At 39.5% G+C, this 22215-nt stretch overlaps 1 protein-coding gene across 1 annotated transcript; it reads right to left on the bottom strand.

Moving 5' to 3' along the window:
• Positions 1–19906: 19906 nt before the first annotated feature.
• Positions 19907–22215, bottom strand: ccl19b (chemokine (C-C motif) ligand 19b). Its single transcript, XM_030065704.1, has 4 exons — positions 22104–22215; positions 21564–21684; positions 20547–20650; positions 19907–20038 (listed from the first exon to the last, which is right to left on the bottom strand). Exons 1-4 carry the CDS (start codon positions 22159–22161, stop codon positions 20007–20009), a joined length of 315 nt encoding a protein of 104 aa, XP_029921564.1. The 5' UTR covers positions 22162–22215; the 3' UTR covers positions 19907–20006.

Here is a 22215-nt window from a genome sequence, read left to right on the forward strand (position 1 = left end):
GTGTTATACTGCCATGGCTTGGTGGAGAGGATTTTGAAAAGTTTGTCTCTGCTGTGCAGTGCAAACATGGTGTGGGAATTCTGCAGATATTTGTGTCCAAACAGGATGTTGTGGCTCTTTTGTCCACAGGCTTAGAGAGGTGTCTAATGAGCAACATTGAGGACCTCCTAAGTCAGCAGGAAATAAAGATGAAGGTGACCGTTATTACAGTCAGAGCTTTCTGCTATCTATCACGCAGGAACAAGTTACATTTCTGAATTCAAAAGGAATCTCAGTTGCCTACAGACAGACATCACTTGCACCAGAGGAGATCAGAGAGCTGAGAAACACAAGAATAGGTGTATTAGCCAATCATAATCAAAATAATCTTTTTTTTTTTTTTTTTTTTTTTTTTTTGCCTTGCCACTGCTGTTGCCATCTGCTTGCTCACGGTCGAGATTTTAATCCATGAGCCAAAATCTGTTGCATCTCCATAAAACACCGTGAGATAACTTTTGTTATTATTTGATGCTTGTCATGGCCGGCTCAAGACCACGGTGACACAAGGAGTTAAAGCAAAACAGGATTCAATTCATTGTAAGTTAACGCAAAAAACAAAACTATCCAAAAAGGTTATGAGGTCTGTCAATCAGTAGTGTTAGTGTTTGTGCATGCATGAGAGCATTGTGAGTGGAATGTTGTATGGTGAAAGAGGCAAACTGAAACATTGGAGCATGGAGCAGAGATTTTCTTCACTCTGTCCCACGTGAAGCCACGTGGGACTCACTTTTATACTACTGGGAACGCCGGGCCCAGGGGTTCCCAATTGATCATGACCCGACCACACCTACTGGGCATCTGCAACACAAAACACAGAGACGAAGACAAGCAGCCAGCTCAACAGCCAAAGGAGGTGGGGTCATCACAATGCTATACAAATAAAATTGAATAAAATTGAATCTCAGCCGGTTCATGCTAATTATATTTATTTATTTATTCAGTGAGTTGTGTCTGCAGGTCTTTTGTTTCACTTAACTGAAATCTAAAACTGATTGAAGATCAAGTGAAGTGGCACTGTATCTCTAAAATAGTCACCACATAAACTACTTTGGTTTCAGAGTCAGTTATGTGATATTTGATTAAATAGTGCATAAATATGGAGACCCTAAAGAGGGAGAAAAGTTAAGATAACTCAAGATCTCAGTGTTTAATTTGGATATGCTTGGTATCTTTTCTATTTTCATTTTCACTTTTCTATTAGATGTTTGTTGTGTTTATAATCAGATTTTTTTTTTTTTAAATGTGAAAGTCTTTCAGTTGAGGCACGTCAACATGTGAGCTAGTGAAACCCATCTCTAAGATAGTTTAAAGCTCAACACAAGCTCAGCAGCCTCCTGCTCCGTAAGGCCAAGGCAAATTGTTTACTGCAACACAGTGAAGCACACCACTATAAATGGCTCTCTTAAAAATAGGAAAATGCTCACAATACTATGGAGCTCTAGGGTGGTACCAGCGTGACCCCGAAAACGAGGACAACTCTGCGGGGCAGGCGGAGTGGGTAACCTGCACGGCTCCAGCTGAAACAAGAGTTTGTCTGTATAATCCTCTAAAAATACCCATATGTACCAATCTGGCTGCTGCACATGCATCCACACAAAGGCCAAAACAGATAAAATGCGATGCTGATGGGTGATAAAAGACACTGAAAAGCTAAAAAAAAAAAAATCAAAAAATCAAAAAATCAAAAAATCTGAATCATTATAAAACCATTATTTTTTTTGTCTCAGTGAAATCTGGGGCCCCTTATGAAAAATTCAGGATGGGGAAAATGGGGTATGAACAGACGCTCCTCTCACCTGGCATCCATGGTGGAACTGGGTCCACATGTATAAACAATGCTTACACACAAAAAGAATCTGCCACTCTCCACACAGAGATTGAAAAGAGAGAGCCACAACAATGTGAGGTCATCTACCGCACGCTATTTGTATGCAGACTTTTCAAGCAGCCGAGCTGTGTGTGTGATACTAAAATATATTAATACAAAGTCCATAAATCACAAATAACCACACACAAAAAAGTCTTCAGACAGATGCCCTTGGTCTTTCGTTCTTTTCATTTTCTTTCTTTCTTTTTTTTGGAAGTAAGACATTATGTGCAAACAACATATTTCACATACATCTTTGAATTAACAACTGAGGGCATCTGTCTGAAGATTTTTGTGCATTTGGTAATTTGTCCCTTCAGACTGGCAGTTTCTTAAAAAAAAATATTCTGCAATGAAAGTGAGTGTGTAAGCTTGCAATGATAGCTGAATGTAACAGGCTCTATTTCTTATGGTGCTGAGCATAAGTTAGTCCAGATTTATGTAGTCATTCAATTTAGCCACTATCTGACACCGGGTTAAGCACAGTAACCATGGCTACCGTAAAATTAGTTAGTTACTGTAAGTGTTTGTCCCCCTACTTTCAAATGAGTGAGTGCAATGCCGATATGTTGTTTTGATTGATTTGGCTGCTTGTTGCTCTGCTGTTTTCTGTTTTCCAGAGACTTTCCAAAGATTTTTGGATGGCTGACGGCAAAGATGGTGAAGCCAGTCCTGCAGAGCTGTCTCTGCCATGCTGCACTGCACCCACCACCATCCAAATAGTCTGCAGAGCACGACTTTTCTTCTTTGTTTACCTAATATGTGAAATGGCATTACGTGTTGTGTACTGAGAAAACTTCCTGCAGGTGGTCATGACTGACCACAGGGGCTGGAATGGGAAAAATTATGGAGTTTATGCAGACATAATAAATCCACACATTGCTTAGATGAAAAATTGGTCAATATTTTATCACGAAAAATAAGCATAATCTTACTGTAAGCATAAAATGATATGATAATAATTAATAATAGTAGTAGTAGAAGTAGTAGTAACTTTCTCCACCTTAGAGAATGCATAGAAACAGCTTTTAGAGTCTTTGAGATACTATATACTGATGAAATGAAAAAAAAAAAAAAAAATTCACTCAAAATATTGTCTCCCTCAGTGTAAATCTGTCTTGCTCCTGCTATCATAAATCTCACTAACTGATCCTCTCTGTATTGATCTTCCTCCCATCTGGTAATAAGTGGCTGAGGTGAGGGAGTTTCCTGTGTTGTTTTGCCCTAACGTCGGCCCATGTTGTCTGTCGGCTGCCCAGCGTCGCAGTAATAATATGGATGTGATAGACTGCTACAGGGTCTGTTGGCCCAATTCCCCACTGCATGGAGTTCATTATGATTATAGTCCCCTGGGGGCGTGTGAGTCTAAGATCAGCTCTGCCAATACCTCTGTCACGACTTCTAAAGAGCACTTACAGGGGCTAGCAGGGAATAAGTGACTAAGTATCCACTCTTTTCCTGACCTGGCTTCTTCTTGTAATTTACTCACCAGCAATAAGATGCAGAATTTCTTGCAGTCCACTGCACCTGCAACCTTTGACTCTTAAGCGTGAAGTGCTCATTAAGAGCCAAGCATCAGTCTAAAAGGTCAACAGGTCTGACTCCCACAGCGACTGCATGCCAGCTGGACGAGAAAAGTGGCCTTGGAAAGTTGACAAAAAGAGATGCCAGCCCTTATCCACGTTTGGAAATGAAAGCAGTCTTTTCTGGTGATTTGGTCTCAGTCTGGCTTTGCTTATTATTCACATTAGACCATAGGAAAACTATGTCCTCTACCCATCATCAATAACAATTAACCGGCATTATCACTGATTCAGAATCCTGTTTCACTCTGTCAATGCAGATGTTATCCTTTCCCCATCCACCGCCCAATCGGGTTAACTGCTGGAGATAAAAATAGATGCTACAGGATGGAAGAAGGACCCGCCATCAAATAAGATCAGCAATACAAGTATGACGTCAAAGTCTGTATGCAAATGATACTTGCACCCACAATTCATAAGGAACATAGCTGTAATACAAACTGTCAATCCACCTCGAATCAAGGTGAACCTACTTCAGTCCAGCTGTAATCCTATAAGGAAGCTGCAAAAAACAACCAGATAATCAATAACTCTGCGCAGATCATGGATCCAAATTAGCTTCTACTGCCACACTTCATTTTCTCAAATTACATTGATTTGATTGATTGATTTGATAATGATTTGGAGGCAGGCACATCTGGCTGCAGATGTTGTAACTAATTTATAATGATCTATGATGTCGATTACTGGTGATGATGGCTGATGAATAGTTTTGATATTTCATCATTCTGTAATTTATGTCTTATTTTTTTTGTAACTTATTAAATATTCTTGTATGTCTGCAGCCCTGTTATTTGTGCTGCTGCCTGTCTCGGGCAGGATGCTCCAATAAAAATGAGTTTTAATCTCAATGAGCCTTTCATGGTTAAATAAAGGTTAAATAAAATTACAAAAAAAAAAAAAAAAATGTCCCATGATGCAGTCCATGTCTGTGTCTTTACTGTGGGGAAAGTTTTCTGTCCTCTCCCTCCACATTGAATAAATGTATTAAATAGGCGTTGAATCTCTTTTATGGTATCCACTGGTGCAATATGTTCAGTCAATTCTCAAAAACTAACAGGAATCAGGATCTAATGGTTGACTGAACTACATGATTGAAGAACTCTGATGTCATTCTAAACTACTTTTTGACAAAGGCCTCTTCAGAGTTACGTGACCACAAAGTGACTGGGCCAGGATTTTGAATCTTGAGAATGGGTCTGTCTTTCTTTTTCTTCAATCAGGGTTTCAATCCATGGCCAAGATGAATCCTCCTCAGACCTCAAGCCTCTTCAGAGGAGTATTCTCTTTTGAAAGTGCGCCCATAAAAAAACATCCCATTGAATCTCTTTGGAAGAGCAGCAATTGTCCAGGATGAGCTCAGGATGGATGGTGCATTAGTGCACCGAGGTTGTAGATGGGCTTTGGAGGGTGTGGGGTTTGAAGGACAGCCCACTGGCTTCATCCATTAGCTTAATGTTTTCCTCTACTCCACTCAATAGCCAATCCCCTCAATACCCTTATGATTGCTTTGTCTCGTGCTCACTCTTTCACTCTTCCTGAGATGAAACATGGGAAATATTGCACAATGAGGTCTGTCTCCTCAAATAGCCTATATGGACAAAATTCCCTTACATCCTCTCCAATACCTCAAGTCTTACAGGCATTCAGAAGTGAACGGAGACTGAGGAGCAGACCAAGAAGTTGGAGCTGGCTGTTTGTCTGCATCAACACATAGCACATGACAGCTGCATTTAAATTTAGCACTGGGGGGTCTGTTTAAGCAACCTTGAAAGAAAGATAACAGACAAAACACGTAATTGTAGCAGATGTATTCTGACAGTCAAGAGAAGTCTTTAATTTGGTCCTGAAATCAGTACAATGGACACACCATAAGAATAAGGAACCATTTCAAAGGGAAAAATACATTCTTCCTCTGGTAATGCCTTCTGGAATTGCCACAATTTTACAACTATCAATTTTGTGTGTGTTTATAATTATGTGTTCATTATAAATGTCGGGCTGTGTGACAATAACAGTACAGTATTGTAGTTACTAATCCACATTTTGATTCACGTTTAGTCATCATTTTGAACCATTCAGCCCCTTTGACCACCATAAATTCTGCTCTATTAGACAAGTGGTTGGTGCTGCCCCCAGTGGCCAAAATACTGCACTGAACTCTTTTTTTTTCTGTCTCACAGTAAGTCAGTGGCCTCTTTTTAAATTAGATTTTCTAAGGATAGGCTGGGAGATTTGGGGTGGCAAGGGGTGTTTTTAGGATGGCATCTGCCACCCAACCCATGTCACTCCCTGGATCCACCACTGAAAGAGAGAGAGGGAGGGAGAGAGAGAGAGAGAGAAGGAGAGGCACCGGACAAGAGAAACCAGGCTGTCACTCTGCTTGTGACTGAGCCAGAACTCAGGGTGTTGCTGACGTGAGACATGCAGGAAAATGGACTCAACACCTTCCCATGGAGGCGCCACATCACAAACACTGCCTGTGAAATAGGAGACGCATAGTCTGCAGGAGATGCATCTGCCTGTAAAACCATTTAAAATTAAAAGTTTTATTACGAAGTTCAGGAACAACGACCATGCCTCCAACGCCTCTCATTTCTGCACAACAATATTACCCCCTTAGATTATGCCCTGGTATGAGTCCCATTTTGGCTTCCAGTGTCTTTAAGAAGAGTTTCTAAGGCTCTTTTACTTGTTTATAAAGCTCTTAACCCTATAAAGCCTGAACAATGAAAGAATTGGCAGAAAATTCAAATTTTTTGAAATTGAAGCCTTTATTTAGTCCTATAACAAAATGGTAACAAAACAGTATTTTGGTCAAGTATTGATTAAACTGAAAACGGAATGTGTTATTTGATAACGTGTATCATATATGATACAAATGGTTTTATAGGGTTAATGGACCGGCCTACGTGGCAGACTCTGGCATTTCATAATCCTTCATGAACTCTTTAATCTTCCACTGCTGGGGGTTTTAACATTAGCAATCCCAAAAAATGGAAAAAGGTGCGGCTTTTTTTTTTTTTTTTTAACCCTAACCCTAACCCTTTTTAAACTAAGCTCCAAAATTATGGAATGCCCCACCTAAAACTATAAGCAATACGGACTCAGAAGATTTTTTAGGAAAAAAAAAAAAAAAAAAACAAAACATCTGAAAAACTATTTAATTTACTTAACTGCATTAATGTCATTTTTTATTCTTTTTTTTTTTTATTTTTGTTTTGCATATTTTATTGAACTTATTAGTTTCTGTTTTAGTATGCTGACAGCCCCAGGCTCTCTGACAGGGCTTGTGTGTCTTGTGTTGTGTTGTGTTTCAGTGTTATAGGTTCCTCGTTGGAGTTTTGATTTTCTTTATTGTCAATTTTTGAATTATTTGATATCTTTGAACAAAATCAACCTCTGTCTGTAATCTCTGCCTACTAATTTATTATTTATTTACTTATTTATGCACTTGTTTTAATATCATTCATTTTTAATTTGTCTGGCTTTTCTCTTTTTATTATTGAAAGGGCATTGATGATAACCTTAAGGAGAAACAGATGAAGTCTAAAATCCTAACCAATTTTGAAACCACTTTTTTTCTTAAAAAATGCTCACACACAACCAGAAGGGAAGCGCAGGGTGTCATACATTTAATGGTATAACTGAAAATATCTCAATTCACAAACGGGATTGTGAATTGTTTCTCCATTGCTTGATGTCATGGAGAGCCAGGTAAAATGGCCTTGCCAAACCACAGAGTAGTGTGTGCCTGCTCACGTAAGAACACACACAGACACACACACACACTGTCTCCATCAAGTGACAAATTGTTCAGACTGGTTTGGACATTTCAGTAACACAAGAACTGGCTCGAACATTTCTCACAGTGTGATCACCTGTGAGGCTGAAGAAATACACTTCACTGTACAGGAGGATAAAGGTATAGATTTATTCCATCGACAAAAGACTTTTTATTTTCTTTTTTAACAGCAAGAGACTGCATTGTCAACACAGCTACTTTAGAAAGCCATTAAACATCATACACAAGTAATTCACTAGCCATGGATTGTCTGTTTCACATGCTCGTACTACATAAATGCATGAAAAAAAGATGACGATTAATCAACAATGTAAAATCTTGATTAAATGATCGGTTCTGATTAAGTCTGCCAAGACTGATCTGTTGTCTTTGAGTTCAGAGGAGAAATGAGAGCACTCCCTGCTCTGGGCTGTAGAGGAGACATCTGGAGTGTGTGTATGTGTGTGTGTGTGTGTGTGTGTGTGTGTTTTCATGGAGCACAAGCTATAGAGAGCTTGAGCCTCGGGAGCCTCGGAGAAGGAAAACGCTCCCCCAGAGAAGAAGAAGGAACAGCTGAGACCAATTCATAGGATTACCTGACAGCTGGGGAAAAGCAATACTCCAAATAACCAAAGTGTTTTGCTGTATAATTGCTTTAATTTGCAATTCATACGAGTGCATATTTGTGTGAGTGTGTGTGTGTGTGTGTGTGTGTGTGTGTGTGTGTGAGAGAGAGAGAGAGAGAGAGAGAGAGAGAGAGAGAGAGAGAGAGGGTATTTCACAGGTGTTATTTCTGGTAGCAAAAACAAGCCTGCTTCCCTCTCGGGGTGAGTCTCCTCAATATGTCAAGCACATCAGTTTCCTGCCTGCCAGCGTGATCGACAGACGGTTGAATCAAGCAAATTCAAAAGCACGAACTTGTAGGAGACAAAAGCTTGGGTTTTTGCCAAAGGAGCAATTTTGACCGCCTTTAACTGCATTATAAACACCACAATCTGGCCCGTTTGATCTGTGTTGCTGCATCGATGTCACCGGGGTCGTCCAGGTTAGCAGCGAGTGCAGGTTCCCTTTCAAGTCCTTCCAGGGACTCCCGCTCTCAAACCCACAAGTGCTGCATCCTGCCAGCACGATGCACAGTCATACCACCAACTGAGTGGATTTGAATGTGCTTTCCTCGATTTGGAAAGGCTCAGAATCTCTACAAGAGGAGCAAGAGAAAGCGTGCATATGAGGACATGCACAACTGAGTGCATGTACGTGATTCAGAGACAACACAGCAGATAATAAAGGTCTGGAAAGGAATAAAAGGTTTTGTAATTTATGTAATGGCAACTGTCTGCGGGGATGAATACCATGTTTTGTTTGAATGTAGAAACACAAGCATTGTGGAGATTAGAGAAAGGAGTACCTGCCAAAATACTTTGTAAACCATCTGTCTGTGTTTAAACCCATATCATTATTGCAGACAGATAAACCAGGGATAATATGTAAATGAGCTTTTGAGCACTGATCAATCCTGTTTTGTTTTAAGTTTGTTCTCCATACCATGATGTTTGGGCGTAGAGTAAATAAATCTGACTGAATCTGAATCTCATGTGTATTTGCTTGTGAACCTTCAAATTCCACAAAATAGATGGTGTTGTGTCACATCTAGCATCAACATTGGGTCACAATGTCAGACTGGTTCAACAGGGCACATGGTTTTGAAAGAGTTTCAAAGGCGAAAAGCATCTTGGATCATGTTAATCAGTGTGTTCATATTGCTAAAGTACAGCTTTGGTATTTCTCCATAATGTGCACAACCTACTGCCAAACACCTGTCGAGTAGATTACAATGATCTCCTTTGTGGATTATGTTTGCCAGTTTGTCAGTGCACCAGGTGGGTATTCCACAAAGCAGGATGGGCAAATGATCCAGATGACAGAATATAAATTAGCCAGTGTTACAAAATACCATTTAAAATTTTATTAATAGCAATGATCAACATGGTTCTATTGTGCTGCTGTTCTTCATTTACCTGTTATTATTTAGTTCTGTATTTATTCATAGTTTGCGTTTGCTTTTGTTTGTTTTTGCCATGTTTTGTTGAGCCTGTACAGCACTGAGGTTGAGTCAGCTGAGGTTGTTTTAAATGTGCTCTATAAATAAAGTTGACACTGACATTGACATTGACAAAAACATATCATCTATGACAGCTACAAACAAAACTAACACTGTCTTTAGACTTGTAGGTCTGTCAAGTCTCGCTGCAAGACAAGAGCACTCACATATATATGTATATATATATATATATATATATATATATATATATAGTGCATGTGTGTAACACTCCTATCTAGGGCTGGGTAGTATGGACAAAATCAAATATCACAATATGTTTGACCAAATATCTCAATAACATCATTGTCACAACATTGTAAGGATGACTACTAGTGTTTTCATAAGATATTTAACACAAGAGATTTTTGCTAAACAATCATTAGTAATATGATGGTAATATTTGATGGTCAAACAGGTCAAGGCAAATAACATAACAGCTGCAACAGTGTGATAAGTTCAGAAAATGGCACCTGTTTACTGTGTTTCTGCCTTTAAAACTAGGAAAACACTTATGTCAGATCACGATATTATGATATCCAAAATCCCAGACAATATCTAGTCTCATATCACCAACATTCAACCTCGCCATGACTGCCACAATTAGGTTTATTCCTTAGGAAAAAGTCTTTATTCCTTATTTAATTGGATATATACTGACATATTAAAACATTTCCTATCTCCTTGAAAATATTTCCCCTGTATTAGTGTTGATGTTGCAGTATTGGTGATTTCCAGTACAACTATTTGTCAACTCTTCTGCCGTATCCATGGGTGCAGAATCTGGCAAACATACAGTAGATTGCTGCAATGATATGGCATCTTCCCATAGTACCTCAGACCTGACCTGGATCTCTTCCAGCCACACAAAGGTAGCTCTCCAGCCCTGCTAACAGATTGAAGTTCCCTATTCTTCAGCAGATCAATATGCTATTGGCCAAACATTTGATTACCCACTACAGCTGCAGCCATATTGTATTTCACATTGCAAAGATGCAGACGACAGAAACTATGTTTCATGTAGATATATGCTGTATATTCAGAATAAGCAGCCATATCCATTTAATTTGTTGCACTGTCCTTTTTCGTTGTATGTGAAGTGCTGTTGTCCTTGTGCCTCTCTCCAAGTTGTGCCTGCACCAGTGTCATTGAGACAAACTCCTGTACATTCATTGCATTTGGTGCTTTATCTCACCCTAATTCTGGAGTGTTGGGCTCCAAACATCAGAAATATTATCAGCGAGAGGACATTGTTTTTCAGTCTAAATGGATGTATCTCTTGGCAAATGTTCAGCTATGTGAAATGAAAGTCACACTGATATGAACAGTTTTCTCATAATTTACATGAGCGTAGATAGCTTTTATTTTGCACTGGGAGGATGCTAATTGTCAACAGCTGGGAATTAGTGGAGTAAAGATTTCTGAGTGGATGCGCGACGGGCATGATGATTAACTGGTGCAACGTGAAGGGCAACATGTCGATCTGAAAAGTTTGGTTCTGTAGAGGCTTTTAAAGGGTTCATTAAGTGATATATGGCCTTTATCAAGCTCTTATTGGTAAGCAGTAGGAACTGCGATGACACTGATGCAACATTTCCTCCTATGGAAGCCTCTGGCACAGCACTGCCTGTGACCTCCCTGCCTTACACAGCCTGTAATTGACACAAATTATAATGCCACATTTTCACAGACAGTGGGCTAGCTAAGTAAAGCCGGAGAGCCGACAGAAGCGTCTGCTGAACAGGTAATCCATCACAATCCAGCATACTGCCATAATGAACAGCTTCATCGATGATTTGATAGATTTGTTCGATGGAGGCTTTTTAGCTTTTCCAGGTGAAATGTCTCGCAATGCCAATCATGTGCTCACGCTTGAAAATGAGCAGGAAAGAGGCAATGATTCCTCTTCACAAAAGACATGATAATCAATCGAGCTACCTAAACAGGAAATTTGGATTCGTCCGATACCACAGTGTTGCTCCATTCCTCACTGCTGCACTGGGAAACCCAGCAGAATCCACATCTTCACCAGAACAATACTCCCCACAGACATCTCTCCATATGTAGTTTAAATACACGCGTGTGCATGTATCCAGGTTAAGGAGGGTTAAAATGCAGTTCATGAGTCCATTCCAACAGACAGGATTACAATCAATAGGCCACTGTCAATCCATAAAGCCTCTCAAAGTCTGTAACATAATCTGATCCCTTCCAGGCACTCACAGCTACTATGCACCTATCCTAACAGCATCTAGTGTCATTACAAGACGTGCATCACTGTATCAGTGTCTGCAAACCCACCGTCTGTTTCTGAGTGCTCCAGCAGGAAATTGTTCATTCCATGCCAAGCTGCACTCTGCCCACTCTGTTATTTTATAGCAATGAGTTTGAGATACTTCCTCATGCAGTCAGACGGCTGCAATACATTTGTTGTCACTGAACCTCGTTCCCAAAGCATGGAAGATGTTCTCTCTCCTACAGGGGGAAAGATCAGACCACATGATATTTCTGTCTGTCGCAATGGTCGCCGTGTCAGATCAGGCATTCACACTGGCATAAATGGTTGCTGTGTCTTGGCAGAGAGAGAGGCCGAAGTATACGCTTCACCCTGACCAGTCTACACATGACTTCTTTTGGTAACTAGCACCACATCCAGATGATCAAGGAAGAGGCATAAAGAAGTTAAAGGCAACTGCAAACTTCTTGACATCTTTCATTGTTGCAAAGACCCAAAACACTGTGGTGGTTTGAATTTGATGTACGGTGGCCCTGAGAGCTCGACACACATGGAAATAGAGGGTACACAAGCAAATTAACAAAACATCTTCGTCAATTTGACAACACATGTACAGCATTTAGGATGCCCTGGTAGCTCAGGTAGTAGAGCGCGTACCACATATCAAGGTTGAGTCCTTACCGAAGAAGCCTGGGTTCAGATCGGGTCAAGGCCCTTTGCTGCATGTCATTCCCTCTTTCTCCTGCCTCTGCTGACTCTCTCTACTGTCATTACCAAGTGAAGTAGAAACACCTAAAAGTAAAAAAAAAAAAAAAAAGAAAACATACTACAAATTCAAACACAACACAATCCAGAAATGTGCAGCATTTAGAAAACACACTGCAATTACACCGAATGACAACGGTCGAGTATTTGGAGAGGACAATTAAAGATGATGAACATGTCTGGTTACTGTAAATAGCGACTGTGAGTTGTTTTCTTTAATCTATGTGTTTATTCACTTTTCCTGCTACAGAAAAGGTGAGGGGCTCAGCAAAATTAAGAGAAATCTTCTTTTTGGAAGTGTGATGCACTCAACAAATACAGTGGCAAATTCATTACTGCATCTTGAGATATCTTGTGTGCAAAGCTGACATTTTAGTCTGTGGGTGGCACTAAATGAAAGGTCATGATAGCACCAAAACTGACAGTCCTCATCCTCTGAGGAACACAAATGTGCTCACCAAATTTGATGGCACTCCGACCAAAAGATTTCATAATACTCTGCCTTGGAGTTCAGTGTTGAACAGACAAATCCTTGTTTCCGTGCAGGAATATTCTTGCAGAATATGTGAGAGATTGCAGGCATCACCCTAATTATTCGGTTTATGCTGTCTGCTATTTTAATAAACATTATTTCTTCCAGCAGCAGTACTTATACTGTAACTATAATGAACAAATAAAAAATGTGAGAAGCTGGATTTAAATTCACACTGACTTTAAAAAAGTGTGTGAATGAGGAAGGGACACTAACTGGAAATCCACACAGTTCAACTGCAAATTATTTTTTGTCGGTTTGTTTGTTTGGCAAGGCAAAGTGTTTCATCTGTATTTTTCTGCTGCAACTAAGAACCATTTTTAGAGGACACAGTGTCTGACATTTCTTGGGAAGTTGAAAAAAAGGACCACATCAAACCCTCTCTCCTCTGAATTAAGTCTGATCTGGTCTTTGTTGTCCTTGTTTTTGAAATAAATCCATGCTAGCCTTAACTTTTGGAGTTAAAGAGCTACTTTTTAACTGTTATTTTAAATAACAAAATCATGGAGAGAGAGGAAATCACTTGTGATGCAGAAAGCAAGACAATTTATTCACATTAAAAATCTCGTAAGGAATTTCCGCAAGAAAAATAAAGACGGTGCCAAATTTGCATAAGCCAGTGATTAAGTGTTTCACAGCTTTCTACTGTGATGTTTTTCATGCAGCATTAAATATGAATAAATATTCGCACTTTCTGCATTACAAGTGGTTTCTCACCGCTCATTATTTTGCATAGTATTATGGTGGTCACATTGCGAGCCCTTAATTGTTTTCAACCTGTTCAACTATTTTCCAACCTGTTCTAGGATATTTTTTTACATGTGAACTATTCAGTATGTCCCTAACTACTGGCATTTTTTTTTCTTTTTTTTAGTTTTAAATCATTGCATGAAGTCAACTGGCAGGGGAACAGAAAGGATTGCTTGTTATTTTGTTATTTTGTCATGAACCAGTGTTAATTGTGACAAACATTTGAATTTGGGCATTGGGAATATGTTCTGAAGTTTGCCGGTTTATACCAATGAGACTAGACGAGACAGCATATCGTTTCCATAGTAACGACTCTCTTAACTTTACTTCAGTGTTTCTGTCACTTCTCTGCAGCCGGATAGTGTGTAGCACAGCTCTGTTCTGCCTTCATCTATCATCTATTAAATTTCACCAACATGACATTTTCTGTGTCAGCTCAGGCGAATGGACGCTCTCTTGCTTGGTATTCCTTGTGGAGGAAATTAAGAGTTTCTTCCTCTTGAAAGTGTTAATGCCTCCTGAGGTAACACCATTAACACTGTGTCATCACTGTGGTTAGAAACTGACAAAAGGGATATTACACGGTCAGACTTTCTGTGAAAGCAGCTTGGCTGCCTGGTAGTTTGTCTGTTTGTTGGAGAAAGGAGGGCAAATTTATGTTTATTTGTGCATGTTAGTCTACCTCTGACATTTTCAAGTCGTTATTTTTCATTGGGGGTAGGCTAAATTAAAAAAAAAAAAAAAAAAGGTTTTAGTTTTTGTTTTCACAGAACAACTCATCAATGTCATTATTTCGTCATCGTCATGGAGAAAAGGATCGACAACAACTATTTTTCAACCAAACATTTGTTGACAAGATTAATTGACACTGCTGCAAAAACACTTTGTGAAGAAAGCAGCCGGGAAGAAATGGAGGGGCTCTGATGCTGGGGCTCAGCGTGCTGCTGTCAGCAACATAAACTGCTGGAGCGCTCAGTTTGGTTGGGTTATTCATGCTGGATCCTCACCGTGTCTTTGGCAGCTGGAGAATTCCCCGCATGGAGACGGGCTGAGGAGGCAATCACGCTTCTGTCTTTCAGTCCGCAGGCCCCGCTCCTTTGAATGTTCAGCTTTATAAACAATTAACCTCATGTGAATCATGTTGTTGTTTTTGTTGACGTCACTTTTTCACCATTCTTTTTCATGCACGTGCTTCTTCCTTCATGTGCAGTTTAGCCTGATAGTCATTGCTGATTACATAAAGATCTGCAGCAACAAACTTCCATCTGCTGCAAATCAAAGCTTAAAACTTTACTGTTGCCACTGACTTTCACTAAATTATGCACTGTAACTGTAATACAATATTTTTTTCTTATTTTATCTAATTTATTTCACTTTATTTATTTATTTCATTTTGATAACTGCTTTGATAAAAAGAAAGAAAAGAAAGAAATAATGATTAGATTGATTGAAGAGGAAGTAGTACATTGATTTGGGGGTTCTTTTCGATATAGGTAGAATAGTTTGGAGCCATTAAGTGTGCGACTGGACTCCTGTGCCAAGATCCAGTGAGGATCTGATATGAATAAGTCAAAGTGAGCGGTCCAGTGGTCAGGCTTGCTGACAGCGACACACTGTGCAACAGAATCAGCTTGGGAGTCCAAGCATTTCATTCTCATTGCATTTTCCAGCATATTTGATGTTCCTTTGAATGGAAAATAAAAAAAATAAATAACAAGCAAACCTTTTTATTCTCCTGCCAGTTCAATGTAATTGTATGCAATGCATCATTGAAACCAAGAAATATGTGAGTAGTGAAAATCTGGCTGTGTATTTATCCAAAAATGGATACATTTGCTAATATGTCCAGAGATTCTGTATTTAATAATTATTTAATTCAAGTAAAACGGTGGAAAACATTGAAGGATTCCCAACGTTGCTGTGCAAAATAATGGGCAGAGGGAAATGACTTATAATGCAGAAAGTGAGAATATTTATTCATATTTAACGCTGCATAAAAAATCACGCTAGAAAGCAGTGAAACACTTACTCACCGGCTTATGCACACTTGGCATTAAGTGTCAAGTCAGTATTTTTCCTCAGGAAGTTTTTACCACAATTTTAATATGATGTTAAGTCTGAATACATTTTCTTACTTTCTGAGCTACAAGTGGGTTTTTTTGCCCTCCACATTATTTTTATTTATTAAATTAAACGATTATACTGTAGCTTTAACTCCCCACATTAACCCTGTCATGTATTGATTCCAAATACATGGAAACAAAGGCTAGATTACAGCTAATTCAGATTACGAGGGTTTGATACAGATTAATGTATTATCTCTGCCTGGTTCAGAAATCCTGTTTTGGGGTCAGTCTGGGTTCAAATCCATGTTTTTTTTTCTTTTCTTTTCTTTTTTAAATAACAGACAGCATAAATAGCATAACTATTGTAAGATGGTGTCCAATACTTCCAGTACATAACAACATTTGTGCACAGCTTTAGTCACAACATTGATAAAGTAATAATCTACAATCAGAATGCAACTGCAGCTGGGATAACACAGACACTCTGGCCCTGTCTCAGATAAATTAATCAGCACCAACTGTGATGAGAATTGTTCTATGTTGCACTTTTCTCCACTTCTGTAGAGAAAATGAGGGACCCTCTCTTCAAAATAACACCACATGGGCACAAAACATTACAATTTGAACCATTTTCCTGACCAAAACCCCTGAAAATCCCCTTCATGTGCCAAATGAAACATAGCGAGCTGTGTGATTAAGAGGTCAATGCTACAGATTTCAGCACAAACAAAAATTTCATGAGCGCCATGGGTTCAAAACCAGCTCAATGCACCTGATTTCTCTGTGCTACTGTCTCTGTTTAAAGAAAATTCAGCCTAAAACACAGCAGCGCTGTTTTAAAAAGCAGGGACCGGTGTGTTATATTGCATTTCTGGTGCAATGTTGTCGTATTGGGGTGTAAGTCTGTCTGTCTTTTTTTTTTTTTTTTTTTTTCGCCTATTGGCACACTGGCCAGTAGAGACCAGCTGCAGCTACAATGGAGATTAATGGGAGAGAGCAGCTCTTCCTCTTCTGTGCTGGGTTCTCTCTGCGTGTTTGTTTAACATCGCTGCAAATCATTGATTCTACAAGGACAACCTGCTGATTTATATGTAGGAGATCACTGAAGTGTTTTTCCCCCCCCTAAATGCCAATGAAGAACAAAAATACAACATCAAATAGCACCGGAGATGCACTGGAAATAGCCATATTCAAGGTTTTATAGAAAATCAGCATTAACATGTTGAAGGCTGTTGTATGACTCCACTGGGCACATTGGGGAAAACATGAACTGAACAGCAATGAACTGTGGCTAGGCAACAGTCCATCGCCCCAAGGCATGCTGGGAGGTAACCCCCCGGGAGGTTACAATACATAAAATCCAACGAATGACCAAACTCACCTCTCTACCACAGTTGCAGTACCCCCTCCATCAACAAAGGGTTTTTCAAGTACAAAACAAAAACAAAACACAAACAGAAAAAGCTCTTTGGCACTCTTGAGTTAAAATTACCACTTAGAGATGATGAGATATCTCATCATAATGTTTAGGATAATATAAAAAAGGACTAGCTAGACGATACAGATTATTACATATTAAGGTAGGAAATGACATTGGGTATTGATTTGTTGTGCCACTGTTTATTGCAACAGGGTTATTTCAGATTTATAATAATTATAATAATTTTTATTATGAAACACAATGCAAGTTGAAGCATACACTCAGTGTGGACTTTATCAGGTCCATGTTTACAACTGAAGTTGTAGTTTGCAGTAGAGTTCTCATCGGGCCTGAAAATTAAGACCCGACCCGACTAATTAGCCGAACTTTAGGCCCGACAGCCCGATAAAGCCCAAAAAAAAAAAAAATAATAAATAATAATAAAAATCGCCAAATTCGCCATTATTTAGCAGAGCCGGTCGGCCGCGGCACCGGGGCACCATCAGTCCGTATCAAGCGGGCCGGCCGCGGCACTGGCCAGCATGAGGCAGCTCACCTGTCAGATCCGGCAGACCTGACGGGTGGGCGCGGTATCGGACGGTGCCGCGGCCGGCCCGCCTGATGCCGACTGATGGTGCCGCGGCATGTGCGGGTCAATACGGTAGTCTAGAAAACTGGAGATTTTTTTTTTCCCCCGTGCGCCCCCAGTTGCACTGCCCATAGCAGAAACCGTCCCTGCTGCCGAGTCTGCCAGCACAGCGGGATACTGCTGCAACTCTCTCTCACTTGTTTGCGCTGCGCTCGCACAGCTGGTTGTCTGTCTGTCACTGAAAGTTTAGCCTCCAAATCCAATCCAGTCTCTCACTCTCTCCACCAGTCACATAAAAATGAAACGTCATAATCAATAACACAATACATAATTCTATTTTTTATTTAAAAAAAAAAAAAAAAAAAAAAAAAAAATCCCCCACAGAACCCGAAGCCCGACCCGACCCGCCCAATTCACGTAAATTTTAGGCCCGACCCGACCCGAAAATGTCGGGTCGGGTCGGGTCGGGTCGGGTTCGGGCAGAATATGAGAACTCTAGTTTGCAGAGGTCTTGAGAGGTGTTTCTATTTTTTTGTCCTCTCTATTTATTATACATGAGGGAGGACAGAACAGTGGAAACACCTCTCAGTAAAATGCTGTCCAGTCCAACAGCAGCACTAACTATGAGCGCAATGCCAAACACAGAACTGAATGAACACCTCTATTACTGTGACAAAAAGAAAACCCGAACATTATAGGCATCATAAAAGTAACGTTTATGGCAGAAGAGTTGTATGGGGTCATATTTGATTGAACAGGTGGGTATCATAAAGTAGCTACTGGGTGTGAGGTTCAGCATGCCCACATTTAATCATAGGCATTGAATGAAATGAATAACCACTGTGAGAAGTATATAGATCACTGGATTTCCTCGGCAAACAAAGAAGAGATTTCAGGCACTAAATAAATAATTAAATAAATAAAATATAAATAAATGCAAACCCAGCAGCCTCAGCCCAGCACCGGCACAAAGGCCTTATCTTTAATCAAGTTCTGCAGGAGAAGAATGGCTCAGTAAAAGAAAATATATATAAATATATGCACACATATATCTGTGATTTTCTTTTTTCTTTCTTTTTTTAGCAAATGGGATTTCTTTAAGAGTATACATCCTCAAATAAAGCTCACAAAGACTGAGCAGTGATCAGCACTGATGAGTTCAGTATACAGAAGTAAAGTTATTTATTCCTTTCTAAAGCTGCAGTGAGCAATCTAACTACCTGTGATTTCCAATGTGTTTTAGCACTTTATCATGCTTGAAATGTTTGTATACCCCAAGGAAGCAAACAAGCCCGATAACTCCAGCCAACACATGAGAAGTCAATACTACCCTGAGTGCTGTCTGAATCAATCAATCTGAGATTTAAAGTAGACTGAAAAGGCCTTCATATCGCCCGCCATATGGTGCATCTGTTTGGTAGAAACAGATGCTGTAGCTGGAATGAAGATTATCATGGATATTGAATGTATTTTACCCTTTGGATTCAAAGCCATTTGGGAGGGTGGGTGGGTGTGGGTGTGGGTGGGGTGGGGGGGGGGGGGGGGGACTGTAAAATATACCGGATAGCAATGTAAAAATTGAAATTAACTGTTAATGTGTGAAACATTGTATTGATGGATCACTGAAAAGCTGAGTAAATTGCACAAACTGCACAAACCTAAGGCAACAATTTATGAGAAAAACGTCAGTGAGGTAGAAATGGCAAATTAATAATGTAGATAGATACACAGACCACAGTGAAAAATCAATTCTTATTTTGTGTTGTAAAAACATAAACTTTTATTATATGGAAAGTTCTAACTAATACGAAGCTTATTGTGACTAGCTGCAAAAAATATGTTGGCCATCAAATATTGATTGACGTAAAATATATTCAAGGCATAAAGTTCAGTAAACATTTGTTTTGATTGAAACATGGTCAAGGAGAAGGCCTTTCCCAACTTGGAGATGATTGCTTCCTTAATGAAATGGCTACAAAGAACAATACAAAAACTGCCAGAAGCATTAATTTACAATCACTGGAAAGCCACTTAAGTGCACTTGTCTATGATCAGTAATTTATCTGACACTATTTGCCCTGATGCAGTAATTCACTCTCTGAGCAGCAGCATATCGGGTCAGGAGACTGAGCCAAAACTGAAGGACCCAACTTCATCATATCACACACAAAATGCGACGACACAACAGTCAAATCAGAAGACGGCTCAGGAAGACAGGTGGGATTTGCTTTTGGGAGCCGCAAGGAATTGCCTGGTCATGTTGACTTCAGATGTATCTCAGGCACGTTTCTTTGAGGGTCTGCTTTTTCCTGAAAAGACGGATAAGGCATAAAAACATGTAAGGGATAATCCATGAATAGATGTGTGGTTTTTAGGCAAAGGAGGCAAAGATAATCAACTTCGCCTTGTGAAGCTGATTACCCCACTTATACCTTGATCATTAGCCAACAATTGAACATAAAAGCATTCACAAATTTTTTATTAAATTTGATTCCATTTTACAACTAAACTGGTCAGACACAGTGTAAATTCCAACTGGGTGAAGTGAAAGAAACGTTCAAATCAGCCATTTAGCAAGTCTATAAATCGTCTGTGCTTGCCATAGTTGATAACGAGTAATGGGTAGTAGATGAATTGAGAACGGTGATTAAACTTAAGCTGAACTATGTGTGCGATACACAGTTTTAATGCACACCGGCTGATCAGAAAAGAGTGTTCACCCATTTTTTTTGTGAAACCATATCACAACAACTTCTGTGTAATTAAGCCTTTAATTTATTTGACAGAATGTATCACAGCTGTGGCACACAACTTTACCTTTTCTTGGTCTCCTTCTTGCCACTTTCCTGAGGAGTTTGGCCACCCAGTTGTTTCCAGCGGCAGGTGGAACACACAGTCTGATCCTCCTCCATGTGATCAGCCTATGACAGGACAAATCAAGTCAGATACACTTACAATACAAGGGGGTATTTTCCAGAAAAAAAATAGTATGAATATCTGTATTTCCGGCTCAAAATGTAACATCCCCAAAGTAAATTTTCACAATTCATTAGAGACAATGAGCATTATTTTATTAAAAAAAAACAAAAACAAAAACAAAAAAAAAACAAGCATACAAGAAACATTTGGACCAGAGGTATGGGATCAGTTGGTGGAGTCACTACATTACATTTTTACAGCCAACCCTGTCTCCTAAATATCACGGTCCCACACCCTAACTCTAACCCACATAACTAAACTGCATTCTCAATTAAATTTCCAGAGAAACACAGATTTGTGGTGGATTGCGTTTTTTTTTTTTTTTTTTTTTTTTTTTTTCCTGATATATTTCACCACAAATCAACATCAATTAATCAATTTCAAATGAATATCTTGTACATCCTGTTGGGTGGCATTTTAGCCAGTTTCCTTCACTTTAGCCACCAAAACGACTTGGTTATGGTTAGGAAAGGGTCGTGGTTAAGATTAGGAAAAGGTTATGGTTAAGGTTAAACATGGATCCTAAACTCAGATCTTGTGAATGAAAATAGTGTTGATTGATCCAACTGCCGCTCCCCCTACCCCCTAAAACAGATTTCAAAGTAACTGATTACAAACATTTTAATTTGCAACAAAATATATTTCACTCTAAACATTATTGAATGCAGAATGCAGTTTAGTTGTATGAGAATGTACATTTTACGAGACAGGGTTATTACAGCCTATATGGGATGAATAAGGGCTTCATTATGTTGGAATCAGCTCATGACAGAAGTTAAAAAAACAGTTTAAATAAAGGAACCGTAGCTCCTTTTATATTAGATCAGGTAAAAATATGATGCTGAGTTGACTTACACAGTGGCAGGTATCCTGCAGCCTCCATCTGATGTCTGGATGATGTAGGTTCTCACCACTCTGTGGGGAACCTTCTTCGTGCTCGTTGTCAAGCAACAGTCAGCAGTCTCATGTGTGTTTGCTGTCAAATGGATAAATAAGCATCATGAGGATCATAACCCGCCTTTGAATTCACCATCTGTCACACTGTCTCTCTGAGCATTTCTCCACAAGCCATCACACAACTAACTCATTCTGTGTTAAAAGAATTTCATTCCAAAGTGAGATATATACCACTTCTGAAAAACACATCTGCTCCAGCAAAATTATTATTGGCATTAAAGTTAAACTCCCTGCTGAATAATCTTTGTAAGTTTTAAGCAGTCTGCAAACTTTGACTGGAAAGTTGTTGCTTAAAGCGTACGGTTATCTCTATCTACCAAATGTTGACAGTGAGCATTTGGGTGACAAATCGTGTCTCTAAATGGATATACAGTTGTAGCGTTCCAAAGTGAAATCCTTCATTGCTGCTCTGGTGCAGCTCACTGAAGCGGATCTTACCTGCAGCGAGGTACCATAGGACTGAAGCCAATAGAAGTGCAGTCATCCGCAAAGACATTCTGTCTTAGCTCCACTGTATATGTCTTTCAATCCTTTACGCTTACGACTTCTG

The sequence above is a fragment of the Myripristis murdjan genome, chromosome 12 (assembly GCF_902150065.1).
Source record: "Myripristis murdjan chromosome 12, fMyrMur1.1, whole genome shotgun sequence".
Lineage (NCBI taxonomy): Eukaryota > Metazoa > Chordata > Actinopteri > Holocentriformes > Holocentridae > Myripristis > Myripristis murdjan.

Coding starts and splice junctions, on each gene's coding strand:
- ccl19b (XM_030065704.1), bottom strand. CDS start 22,161: ATGTCTTTGCGGATGACTGCACTTCTATTGGCTTCAGTCCTATGGTAC. Junction 21,685..22,103: donor CCTATGGTACCTCGCTGCAG/GTAAGATCCGCT, acceptor TCCATTTGACAG/CAAACACACATGAGACTGCT. Junction 20,651..21,563: donor TGCAGGATACCTGCCACTGT/GTAAGTCAACTC, acceptor GTCCTGTCATAG/GCTGATCACATGGAGGAGGA.